Below are 13,900 nucleotides of genomic sequence, written 5' to 3'. Positions count from 1 at the left end.
ATCAATTTGAACCTGATAAAATCAAATTCCAACCAATTTAATTCAATATAAATTAGATCCTCAATATCGTTCTATATTTAAACAGACTGAAAACAAGATAGTGACCAATTCTGAAATTTTATAATTTTCTACATCTATTCGAAATCTTTATACTTATATTCATATGGATGAACGTAGATTGTAGATTTAAACCTACATTTCCCCTTTATATCTTTTCCTACGGAGAGCCTAGATTCTAAGTCCATTTTCACTTTTCATTCCTGCTTAATATTCTTTACATTTCCTTCACATTTCCTTTTCCCAATCTTAAACTAGGGGCTAGGGGAGGGAGATAAAGTAGGGGGGGTAAGAAAGAGGGGAGGGAGGGTATGGAGATGGGAGAGAGAGGGAAGGATGGCAGGTGTAGTTAGAAAAAAGAAGAAAATAGGGTGATAAACTACACTATACCTTCAAGGAATTATATTTTCATTTATTTAAATATAATTTTTATTAATAAATGAAAATTTAACATTAAATTCTTTAGTTTTAGAATAAGTCCACATTTTAAATATTAGCAAAAAAATATGAAAGTTTACAAGACGAAAAAGACCAATTAAAAAAATAATAATAAGTTAGAATTAGGAATAAAAAACGCAAAGTCTCCTGGAAGTAAAATTAAAAATAATATGGAAAAAAAACATTTATCAAAAACATCTAAAGTTTTGCATGCCATTTTTTTTATCTAACTCAATAAACAAAAACTGTTTATGACAATTTTTTTTTATTGCAGAGTACGATGAAAAACGGCAACTTGAAAAGGAGAAGTTGAAAGCTTAAATTGCTGCTAAAAGCGCCCTTAAATCCTAGTAATGTTCAAGGAGAGTAAGATTGCAGTTGAAGTACACTATTAAAAAGTGTAAATTATTACAAGAGATAGAGCATTGAAAGCCATGTTTCTTAAAGAGACACTCTGAGTTTCAATTAACCCATGAAAGGGCCCTTTCAAATTTTGTTTTTGAAATTGATAATCTACATTCGCTTTCTTTGTTAAAGTCATTTTCAGGGACAAAGAAAGAATTTGTCAGAATTTCTATTTCGAAATGAAAAAATAAAAGAGGATAAGTAAAGAAATCCATAGTCTTTGCAGCTGATTTACATATGGATTGGATTATACGATTTGAATATTACGATATATAGATCTTCCCGCCTTTAGAATTAGATTGGTCATGAGTACTCACTAAGCATGTGATTGATCAGATTAGAGGTTACTGGATGTTTGAAATTACTGTGATAGTGATATGCACATTCGCTTTTTTTCAATTCCTTTATATATCTTCATTAACGACTCTTTTTGTTTTGTTTTTGTCAGTCGTTTGTACTTTTTTCAGTCCTTCAGTAAATTGTTTGGTTAAAATAAATTGTTTCTGCATTTTTTTAAAGTTTGTTAAAAAAAGAACAAAAAAATTAAAATTGTTTGTTTATTTTTTTATGGTTTGTTTTCAAAAAATTTTTTTTTTAAGTTTCTTAGCTAAATCCAAATTGTTCTTCAATTTTTCTGAACTACGCAATTACTAACGAAAAATTTTTTCGTTTAAAAATTCAGAAATACGACGCTCATCTGTATGTGCAGTCTCTTTAAATTGCGTGTTTGGTTGAATCTTTTAATGACAATGATTCAATTGCCATTATATCTAAGTGCACTGAATTTCTTTTATCAGGACTTAGGATATTATGTTTTATTACTTTTATTTCTTTAAATGTGAAGGGGTCCACTTTCAGAACATTATAAAGCAGAGATACCATATTTATTAAAATAGTTTTAGATCAAAGCAAAAAATATGATGTGAGTGATAGTTCAAAGTGTTTTAACACTTTATAAGTTGTAAGATTGTTGTTAATCTATATAGTTACAACGTTACAGTTGAGGTTACATGTGTTTTCTAAAACGGGAAACTCTTTTTGTTGCAATCTTTTTGACTTCAGCTAAATCATGCCCTACACCAGGTAAAATATCCATTTTGTGCTTCTAAAGTAAACAATGTACATAGAGTTGGATAATATTAATACCATCAACAAATAAAAGTATTAATGCATATTCAGAAAAAAACTTAACCCTAAACAGACTTTTCGCCCAACCCTCTTGTTTTTTGCCCTAGCACTCTCATTTTTAACACTGTCACAGTAAAATATTTGAAATTTTCATGAATAGAAATTTAAATTTTTTAATGCATAGGGTAAGGTACAGGGCGGAAAAAGTCCAGTTTGTGTAAAAATAAAAATCTAAAATAGCCGATAACTTTTTTTATGACTAAAGCTTAAGATCTAAAAACTTTGTTTTTAAAAAGAACTCAAAAAATGGATGTAATAAATATTTGTCACAAATTGATATTTGTTTTAAAAAAAGAAAAAATTTCATTTTTCCCACCCTTTTTTGTTGGTATTTTTTTCAACCCTCCCTATTAGAGTTATCAGTCAATTGGGCATTTAAATGCAAATAGAACAATAGTAAATGGATTTGAAAAGTGATAATAATGCTGCTTTACATTCTTACAATGCTTGCTTTAGATGCGGTGTATACTCCTCCTCCACCACCTTCTGATGGTTACAGGGGGGGAAGTTGTAAGTAAGTTATACATAGGTTGATTTATATCCTGAGCTAAGAGTGTACTTTTAAAGGAGAAAAAAATAAGAAATCCTTTAATTTCATTTACAGGTACAGGTATAATATTTAAATATGAGTGAAAGAGTGAAAGAGAAGGAATGCATATATGAACTGCTGTTTAAAAAAATTATGAATAATTATCAAAAGTAAAAAAAAGAAGTATCATTTGCCCCATTATAAAAAACCAACATATGCATGATAATGTATATCCTCATAAAATATGAAGATTTTATAGAAAAAAATTATTGAAAGCAATTGTAAGAAGATGTATAATTTATCATTATCTAAATTTTATTTTTATTTTCGCTTTATGTCTTCTGGACATCCCAGCCGTGTATTTATTTATATACCTATAATACTGACTGCTCATTTAAGCATTGTCCTGATATACTTTCTAGAATTCCAAATGAGTGTGGTGCGCAGCAGATCTGCACCAAGATTGGTATTTGTCAAACTCCTGACTGTTCAACAGATGCAGATTGTGAGGCTAAAACAGATCATCCTGTAAAGTATGTTTTATAGCAATTTGTTTTGTCTTCAATAAACTGATAAAACTATTAAGATGTGAATGTGATGGGATTAAATCTGTTTGTGTTCCTCAACTCTGCAATAGTAATGATAATTGCACAAGGCTCGGTGAAGGGTATAAATGCTATATGAATCAATGTAAACCTACCTATGGGAATTGTAGTAGCACCTGTCAGTGTGTTGGTATGTACGGACTACAACAAGGAGAAGGTATATGTGAGGAAAACAACTGTTTCTGCAGGTAAGAAACAGTTTTGGGTACTTTGCTATCATATTTCCATTAACTATGAATATTGTAAACTCAACATTTTCAGAACTCCTCACTTATCAGAATGCATGTCAATTGGAACATTCAGTAGTCCACACAGTACAGAAGCTACTAGTCCACCAGAAACAGAAGCTACTAGTCCACCAAGAACAGAAGCTACTAGCCCACCAGGAACAGAAGTTACTAGTCCAACAGGAACTGAAGCCACTATTCCACCAGGAACACAAGCTACTAGTCCACCAGGAACAGAAACCACTAATCCACCAGGAACAGAAGCTACTAGCCCACCAGGAACAGAAGTAACTAGTCCACCAGGAACACAAACTACTAGTTTTTCAGGAACAGAAGCTACTAGTCCACCAGGAACAGAAGTAACTAGTCCACCAGGAACACAAACCTCTAGTTCACCAGGAACACAAACCTCTAGTCCACCAAGAACATATGCTACAAGTCCAGCAGGAACAGAAGCTACTAATCCATCAGGAACAAAATCCACTAGTCCATTGGGAACAGAAGCTACAATTCTGCAAGGAACAGAAGTCACGAGTCCACCAGGAACAGAAATTACTAGTACACTTGGAACAAAAGCTACTAGTCCACCAGGAACAGAAGCTACTAGTCCACCAGGAACAGAATCCACTAGTCCACTGGGAACAGAGGCTTCAATTCCACCAGGAACAGAAACTACTAGTCCATTAGAAACAGAGACTAGTACACCAGAATCACAATATACTAGTTCACCAGAAACAGAAGCTACTAGCCCACTAGGATCACAATATACTAGTCCACCAGGAACAGAAGCTGCTAGCTCAGCAGGAACTGAAGCCACTAGCCCGCCAGTCACAGAAGCTGCAAGTCCTCAAGCAACACAATATACTAGTTCACTAGGAACACAATATACTAGTCCACCAGGAACACAATATACTATTCCACCAGGAACACAATATACTAGTCCACCAGAAACAGAAGCTACAAGTCCACCAGGAACACAATATACTAGTCCACCAGTATCACAATATACTAGTCCACCAGGAACACAATATACTAGTCCACCAGAAACAGAAGCTACTAGTCCACCAGGAACAGAAGCCTCTACCTCACCAGGAACACAATATATTAGTTCACCAGGAACACAATATATTAGTTCACCAGGAACACAATATATTATTCCTCCAGAAGCACAATATACTAGTCAACCCGGATCACAGTTTACAATTTATGGACCTGATACTTGTATAATTCCTCCTTTTCAAGGTTATGGAACTCTAAATGATACTTGTAGGTAATTATTTGCAAACTTTTCTTGCTTATTGAGTGTGTGACCTTTGTTTGGAATTGAACTAAGTCTTTGATCTTGGCCAGGCACATTTGAGCTTTTTTTAAGGCATTTGATAACGATTAATTTATTTAACAGAATTGACTCTAAATGATACTTGTAGGTGAGTATCTCCAAACTTTCTTTGATTTCTTAGTGTGTGATCTTTGTTTGGAATTATCTAAGGCTTTCCCCTAGGGCATGGATATTTGAACTTTTTTCAAAGCATTTGATAAAAATTAATTTTATAAACAGAAAGGACAGTCTAAATCAAGTTGCCATTTACTTTTAACTAAGAACGGAACTTAGTTACTGATCTCAGTTTTTTTAACAGCCTTATTATCGTCTGTTACTGGAAATTTGAGGCGCTTCACGCCCTTCTTTCTAGGCTTTTAGGGCGCTTCGCGTCCATCTTCTATTTAAATTGTGAACATGTTATTTCTGTTTACACTTTAAAACTAAGAAGAAAAATTTAACTTTAAAAAAAATTCGCAGATTTTCAAGAACTTAAATTTTTGATGTGGTCACAAAAAATTTGGGTCCCATTGGTCCAGCGGTTTTGACGTTTCTTGGATACAAACAAACAAACAGACAGACAAACAGACACCCAAGATAAATTCATATATAGAAGCTTTAAATAACCTTTATTTCCAAGATTTGTAAAAATGAAACAAAAATATATATTTCAGTGTTCAAAGTGCTTGTAATCAGTTTTCTGACTTTGTGTGCTCTATGGACAATGGAACTAATGTGGGTTTCTGCAAACAGGTAGACATTTTTTGTAGGGTTTTCACCTGCAATTCTACTGTGTAGAAATGTGAGGATTTGCATGGGTTCATGCAGAATTGCATGGAATTGTGCAAAATTGTTTAGAATTGTGCAGAATGGCATGGCATTATGTGGGATTAAAAGGCCTACAATTGTGTGCAAGTAAATTCCACTCGTGTTGTAAACCCTAAAATGTATGTGAAATTTTGAAACAGTTTCTGTATTCTTACAAAACTATTTAGAAAGTACAATGTAGCAAACATAGATAATTTTCTGTGTACTTCCTATTAGGTGACAACATTTATCAACCCTATCCCTGTTGGAGTGGGTTGGGACTTCTCCTCCATTTATATGGTCTTTAAACTTAGTATGCCTTTCACTTGTGAGCTCAAAAGGTAGGTCTGGTCTGTGTCACAAACCCCCCTCCCCCCCCAAAAAAAAACATGAAATCTTTTTCATAAATAATTTCCATTAAAGCATCTCAGCATGCAAACTAATTGGTTTTAGACTGCACATACTTTTGTTATATTGAGTGAATATATTTACAATTCAATTAAATGTGACCTCCATTTTAATTTCTTTGCTAGATACCTTGCACAACAGATGCAGATTGTTATCAAGGATCATCTTTTCCAATGGAATGTGGTGGAAGTTACTGTAGGTAATTTAAACTAGAATATAGATGACTTTATTACCTATGTTTAAAAGGTTAGATATGTCTAAACTTATCATGCTGTAATATCTAACATTGTAATACACTCATATTTTATGCAAAAAGCAAGATTCAAGTGTTATGTGTATGGAAAGGCTGTTGAGGATGATAAAAACACTTGAAAACCCGAACCAAATTCATCATGATTTTTTTTATTCTGGGCCTATCTTTCTACCATAAAACAAAACAAATATATGTTCCCTATAGCTGGGAAACTGCTAAAAAATTTTGTGAACACTTATATTTTTTTATTTTTATTCTTTTTATACTGGCAACACCAAGCCTTCTAGCTGGTTCCATATAAAATTATTAATTAACAAAATAAAATTGATTGGGAAAAAATTTTTAAACCATATTCAATTGATTACATAAATGATCATCAGAGGAGCCATTCTTTTCTAGGAAGAAAGATTGTTCCAACACAGATTGTCCAATGGGATATGGTTGCTACAGTGATGGACAATGTAAAAAGGTAAAGATCAAACTTTTCAAGAAATTATTGCTTTTAAATGTTTGCAGATTTGTCCTGTAGCATTGATGGATTTTTAAAATTTGATTAAATCATCATTTTCTTAAGGCTTATTTTTTCAATTTTGACATTCCATAAAAATGTTGGATATCACAAAAATGTTTGCCAATTGGTTTAGCATATTGAGATTTATTGTTTATAAACAAACAAACAGATTAAATGGATTTTAAAATTGAATTGTTGAATGAAAGAAAATTTCAAATCAACAATTTTTGCAGATTTTAGGAGAATGTAATTTTCTTTGTGATTGTGGGGAATGTCCAGATGTAAGTTAAATAAATTTTATTTTGAAAACTAAAAAAGCATACTTGTTTCCATTTTAGTTAGATTGTTATAAAAACCAATGCTTTTGCATTAATGATTATGATGACTGTGGAATACCTGCAGGATTACCAAAGTAGGTCAAAATAAAATATATAAATGAAAAATAATTAGTTTTATTTATAAATATTTTTATTTAGTCCTCCAGTTGAAGGTTTCATTGTTCCTAAAATAGTTCATGAACAATGTTTTGTTGGTAAGTGAAACATTATTACAGAAAAAAAACTTAATTAAAGACAAAAGCTAAAAATGAAATAAGAATATAACACAAACCCAATTATTTTCAGCTGAGTGTCCAGTTGGTTGGGTGAAAACAAATGTTGGCTGTTACAACCTAATTTCAGAGCCCTCCTCTTTTGAAGATGCTAAATCCCGCTGTGAATCACAGGTTTTTTGTTAATAGAGAGGCAGCTTAAATGTTTTGTTTTTAATATAAATAGTGTTTTATTTCTTCATCAATAAATAAAAAATATTTTTCAAACTTCCTCAAAACCATAAGTATCTTCAATTTGAATACAAAAGCTGTATATTTCATTGTCAAAGAAGAAAGAATATAGTTGTGAAAGGAAAATACATGAGTAAATAAAGTTCTAAATATTAGAATGGGTATCTTGCTAAAGTTGATTCCAAAAAGGAGATGGAAGAATTACTCAGTTATGTTCTTATGGGAGATATTGAGGTTAGTAGTTAGCAAAATTGGTTAGTGGTTAGATAAATAATAATTCTTGTTTTACAGTTGGTTATTAAAAAGAAAAAATTTATTTTTAAATAATCATAATTGCTTGCAGGGTGACTTAAAAATAATGCTTATAGCCTCTTGGAGTGATTTTTTTTAATAATAAAAAGTTGTGGGAAGTTAAAGTTGTTAGAAATTTGAGTTGCCAAGACAAACAAAACCATAAATTACATTAACTACACATTTAAATAATTCATGAAATTTGTAAAGGCTGTTTTTTAGGCATGGATTGGACTAACAAACATAGATGGTGTTGTTAGTTGGTTGGTTGACTCTACGCCTTGCTTCTACTCTCCCATTACTTACATAAGGTAATTTTTTAAAACATTCTTACAGTCCAAACCAATATATGTAATATTGATTTTTTATATAAAATAAACAACTAGAAATTGTTGTTTTGTTACCCTTCTAACAATCAATCTATTACTTTTGTAAAAAATATTGTTTCCATTTTTTTATGTATCAATTCAATTACATAACTGTTTTGAATATCTTCCTCAATAGTCAAAATGTATGTTTTTTAAATACTTATATGACAGTTCATAGAAATGGTTTTAGAACATCTTTTTAATGCAAAGTTAATCCAAATAATTGGCAAAATCTAGCCAATATTTCTTATATTAATGTTTAGGATTGAGCCTGACCCATTAAAGAGCTGTGTTCAAACAATCAGCACCAACTGGCAAAACTCTGTTTGTACAAGTTTGCTGCCTGGACTTTGTGAAATTAATCCAAGCAACAAATACAAAAAAACTAGTTCACTTGGAACAGAAGCTACTAGTCCATTGGTCACAGAAGCTACTAGTCCACCAGGAACAGAAGCTACCAGTACATTTACTAGTCCACCAGGAACAGAAATTACTAGTCCACCAGGAACACAATATACTAGCTCACCAGGAACACAATATTCTAGTCCTTCAGAAACACCATATACTAGTCCACCCGGATCACAGTTTACAATTTATGGACCTGATACTTGTATAATTCCTCCTTTTGAAGGTTATGGAAGTGTAAATGATACTTGTAGGTAAGTATTTGCAAACTTTTCTTGTTTGTTGAGTGTGTAACCTTTGTTTGGAAATGAACTAACTGGTAGATCTTGTGCAGGCACGTTTGAGCTTTTTTCAAGGCATTTGATAACAATTAATTTAATCAACAGAATTGACAGGCTTATCAAGTAACCATTAATTTTGAACAAAGAACTGAACTTGTTAATTTTCAAAAATAATCATTTGTAAACAAAACCTTATATTTCAGCTTTTAATAATCTTTAGTTGCAGCAGGAATTGAGTCTTGGCCACAACTTTGATTTTATTATCACTATGTCTTTGCACCCAAAATTGTTAGACCTTAGATATTTTAAACTAAGAACTATGCTGGGTCAAATAATCTAAGTTGGAAATATCAAATGTTTACACAATCAGGTTGTAACAATATAGGGTTTAGAAAATTTAGGTTTGTGGCAAAGACTCAATTCTTTTGAAATAATGAAACAAAAAACCATATTTCAGTGTTCAAAGTGCTTGTAATCAGTTTTATGACCTTGTATGCACTATGGACAATGGAACTAATGTGGGTTTCTGCAAGCAGGTGAATACTTATACCACAGTTTGGAACAGTTCTCTCACACAACTATTTAATTACAATGTTATGCAGATTTAACAGTTTCGTCTGGCTGTGACTTTCAATCACAATTTAACGAATTTTGTTTTTCTCTTTATTACTTTTTTGTCCACTCATTCAAAATAAATTGATAGCAAAGCAAGAATGCCCATAGGTGTACAAATTGTTGAAAAATACACCAAAAGGTGATTGAAATCAGATAAACGAAACCAAATACATCTCAACCCTGTTAGGCTGTAAGTCCTGAGTAAAATAGCTAAGCAAACAGAATTTTCTTTATATACATCCTATTAGAAGGGAAAATTTATCAACCCCAACTCATTTATATAAAAAAAACAGTAATTACAGAAGGAGGTTTTCAGAGAGTGAACTAATGCTATAAAGTTCTATCCATATGCAGCATGATTATTTATTGTATTTTAGACTGTACATACTTTTGTAGTTTTTTTGTGAATATATGTACAATGCAATTTAATATGACCTCCGATTTAATTTCTTTACTAGATACCCTGCACAACAGATGCAGATTGTTATCAAGGCTCGTCTTTTCCAATGGAATGTGGTGGAGGTTCCTGTAGGTAACTTAACACCAGAAGTTCTGGATAGATGACTTTATCATACTATGTTAGGTTAAATAGGTCAAACTTAAAAAAAATTTTCTGTAGTAATAACATTTTAATACAGCAATATTTTTTTAAAAATAAGATTCTAGTATTATGTCTTGCTGGAAAAGCTGTTGAGAATAATAAAAACAATTAGAAAACCCAGACTAAGAATGAATAAGATACAATTAGAACTAAAATATTAGTTTTTATTAGGTTACTTCTAAATAGAATAATTGATTTACAGAAACAAAATGATCGGGTAAATATTAATAGGTTACATAAATGATGATGAGAAGCTCAATTCTTTTCTAGGAAGAAAGATTGTTCCAATACAGATTGTCCAATGGGATATGGTTGCTACAGTGATGGACAATGTAAAAAGGTAAAGGTTTGAATTTTCAAGAAATTATTGCAAGGTTGCTTTTTAATTTTTGCAGATTATTCATTAGCATTCATGGATTTTTAAAATTTGTTTTTAATCAACATTTTTTAGTGACTTATTTTTTCAATTTTGACATCCCATAAACAGATTAAAGCTGAATTGTTGAAAAAAGAGAATTTACAACACTTTTTTACAGATTTTAGGAGAATGCAATTTTCTTTGTGATTGCGGGCAATGTCCAGATGTAAGTTAAATAAATTTTATTTCTGAAAACTAAAAAAGCATATTTGTTTCCATTTTAGTTAGATTGTTATAAAAACCAATGCTTTTGCACTAATGATTATGATGACTGTGGAATACCTTCAGAATTACCAAAGTAGGTCAAAATAAAATACATAAATGAAAAATGATTAGTTTTCTATAAATATTTTTACATAGTCCTTCAGTTGAAGGTTTTTTTGTTCCTAAAATAGTTCACGACCAATGCTTTGCTGGTAAGTGAAACATTATTACAGAAACAAATCTTAATTAAAGACAAAAAATTAAAATGAAAAGGGAATATAAAGCAAACCCAATTATTTGCAGCTGAGTGTCCGGTTGGTTGGGTGAAAACAAATGTTGGTTGTTATAAGCTAATCTCAGAGCCCTCCTCTTTTGAAGATGCTAAATCCCGCTGTGAAGCACAGGTGCTTTAATGTTTTCTTTTATTAGTAATAAACAAGGGTTTCTTAACAAGCACCAACTTTTATAAATAAACAGAATAGTTTGTTTTTTATGTTTTTAACTTATAGTAGACATTTCAGCAAAAGTCAAGCCTTTTAAATCATTATAAAATAATAAATATTGTGTTAAGCAAATCACCCGAAATGAAATAGATATTTGCATTTTATTTCTTTATCATTAAATAACAAATCTCTGTCAAGCTTTCAAAAAAGATAACAGCTTCATTTTGAATACAAAAGCTATTTTAAAATAAAATAGGAAGAAGTTATAATTGCGTGTGGAAAAAAGATGAGTACAAATATCCTTTGATTTTAGAAAGGATGTCTTGTTAAAGTTGATTCCAAAAAGGAAATGGAAGAATTACTTATGTATGTTCTAGACATGGGAAATATAGAGGTGAGTAGTTAACTTAATTAAACAACATGACCCTTAATCCTGAAGCAGTCAAAAACTAGTGTATACTTCATGATTGAAAAATGTGTTTTACATTATAATTCCTTTAATTTGTGTTAACCTGTTTTTAATTCAATAATAAAGTTAATGGCTTTTGAATGCTTTAGAAGAAAGGGCCATGTAAACTTCATTTAAAACTGAACAGGACAACTCACACCAGACTAACCAGAGTGAGCAGCATTCGGTTTCTTCTATTTAAAATCAAACGTGTTTTGGTCTTTAATTCAATAATCATTTACTTTACGGATTTGTTTATGTTATACATTTTCATTCAAATGCATATGCCAACAAAAAAGTATTTATGAAAAAAGGCTAACAAATTAGGTTTAATGGGTCCAATTGTGATCAAAAGTCACAGCTTTCTGAAATATTGACAGAACCGTTAAATCCACGTGAGCTAGTCGAACAGGTCTAAAAGTAAATATGTTAACCAAAACCTTAGAATGATATCAGGGAAAGGGGAGTGAGACACCAAAAAAAGTTTATTTACTACATACTACAGAGAATTTGAAATTTTAAATGACCCTCCTTCAGTTGTAGAGTGGAGTGTCTGATTCCCAACAGTACCCTTTAAACCTTTGACTGATCAGGGATGTCGGATATATTTATCTACAGAAACTAAGCTAGTGTACAGTCCAGTTTTACAGCATTTAAAAAGCAATTTTAAAGACAAACACACGGAGTTCTCTTTCCTCAATGATTAGTCAAAGGTTACAAGAGTGCCCTTTTTATGGAGGGTCACTTAATATTATGCTTAAAGCCCCCTAATTGGAGTGTTTATTTTTAATGATAAAAGGTTGTGTTGCTAGAAATTTGGGTTACTAAGACAAACCATTCAGAAAAAAATAATCCTCGAAATTGATAATGACTGTTTTTCAGGCCTGGATTGGACTGATAAACATTAATGGTGTTACAAGTTGGTTGGTTGACTCTTCACCTCTTGATTACAGTCCCAATTCTTACATTAGGTAATTATTGAAAATATTACCTTGCCAACCAATATATATAAGGTAGACGCGTTGAATAAAGTAAACATATCTATTTAAAGCTTTGTCTGATCATATAAAAATTAAGTATATAAATGATATTATAATTTTGAGAACTGATTATTTTCAATTGCGAGTTCTCAATAATAAAGTGACTTGAGTAATTCTACGGCAGGAAAACAAATAGGAATTTTCCGAATTAAACACTTTTGAAACTAGAAGAACAACAAAATTTTCTACACTATTGATCAGATTCGGCATGCACGCATTTGAAATTACGCTTACAGTCCCTTTAAGTGCTTGCATAGTAATCATTTAAAAGCAAAGAGTCATAGGAAGGGTTCCTGAAGAAGTTTCCTTTACACTATTTATCTAGACTAGGCTTTTAGGGCGCTTTGCATCCCATATCCTGCAAACAATTTTGGTTTTTAACTGTTGCTCTGAAAGTTGGTCATTTTAAATAATTTTCAAATTCTGGCTGATTTTTCATTTTGAAGACCTAACCAATATTTCTAAAAATCAATGTCTAGAATGGAGCCTGACCCTGTAAAGACCTGTGTTCAAACGATAAGCACCAACTGGCAAAACTCTGTGTGTACAAGTTTGCTACCTGCACTGTGTGAAATTAATCCACGCAACAAATACAAAAAATAGTTAACTAATGCAAACTTTGCTAATAAAACTAATACAAATCAGATGATAGAGAGTATTCAGATTTCATCTAGTGGACGCATTCTTTGTTTTTGCTTAATAAATTTGATATTTTACGCCATCTTTTGCAAAACATGGAAATTCCTTGAATATTTTGTTTATACCACCTTATTTTAAACTCAACCTAGTCCCATTTATTTTTATAATAACCTAACTTTTAGATATAATTAAAGGTTAATTGTTGACAAAACTTTATGGAATAGTTTGAAGCTATAGTGGCACCACAGTACACACCTTACTTTTAGAAAATATTTAGATAGTCAGATAGACAGATAAATATAAAGATAGATAGATAGATATATATTTAGACATTTTGAAATATAGATAGATAGAAAGAAAGAAAGAATGAAAGATAGATATACAGATAGATATATAGCTAGATAGATAGATATATAAATATATAGAGAGATATATAGTTAGATAACTAGATAGATAAATATAAAGATAGATTAATGGATAGATAGATAGATAGATATATTTTGCTTTTCTAAGTCTAAGGTGACCGGTGGCTTTCTGTTGAGTTTCATGCAGGGGCTTGTTTTCAGAAATCCCCGGGTAACAAGAGGGGGGGGGGGGGGGGGTTGAAAGTAGAAATATAT

General features: G+C 31.4%; 1 protein-coding gene across 1 annotated transcript; it reads left to right on the top strand.

The window, feature by feature from the left end:
* The first annotated feature begins 1,786 nt into the window (after positions 1-1,786).
* LOC111710068 (mucin-5B) lies at positions 1,787-13,357 on the top strand. The gene is made up of 25 exons (XM_023484089.1): positions 1,787-1,983; positions 2,545-2,602; positions 3,040-3,150; positions 3,204-3,410; positions 3,484-4,719; positions 5,442-5,520; positions 6,108-6,181; positions 6,635-6,704; positions 6,980-7,027; positions 7,085-7,158; positions 7,223-7,278; positions 7,370-7,470; positions 7,684-7,761; positions 8,041-8,129; positions 8,450-8,845; positions 9,330-9,408; positions 9,946-10,019; positions 10,359-10,428; positions 10,625-10,672; positions 10,731-10,804; positions 10,867-10,922; positions 11,014-11,114; positions 11,467-11,547; positions 12,484-12,572; positions 13,121-13,357. Exons 1-25 carry the CDS (start codon positions 1,911-1,913, stop codon positions 13,242-13,244), a joined length of 3,546 nt encoding a protein of 1,181 aa, XP_023339857.1. The 5' UTR covers positions 1,787-1,910; the 3' UTR covers positions 13,245-13,357.
* Positions 13,358-13,900: the final 543 nt, after the last annotated feature.

Source organism: Eurytemora carolleeae, unplaced genomic scaffold (genome assembly GCF_000591075.1).
Source record: "Eurytemora carolleeae unplaced genomic scaffold, Eaff_2.0 scaffold1024, whole genome shotgun sequence".
Taxonomy (NCBI): Eukaryota; Metazoa; Arthropoda; class Copepoda; order Calanoida; family Temoridae; genus Eurytemora; species Eurytemora carolleeae.
The sequence above is the reverse complement of the archived record's forward strand: the minus strand, read 5'-3'. Positions and strand labels throughout refer to the sequence as shown.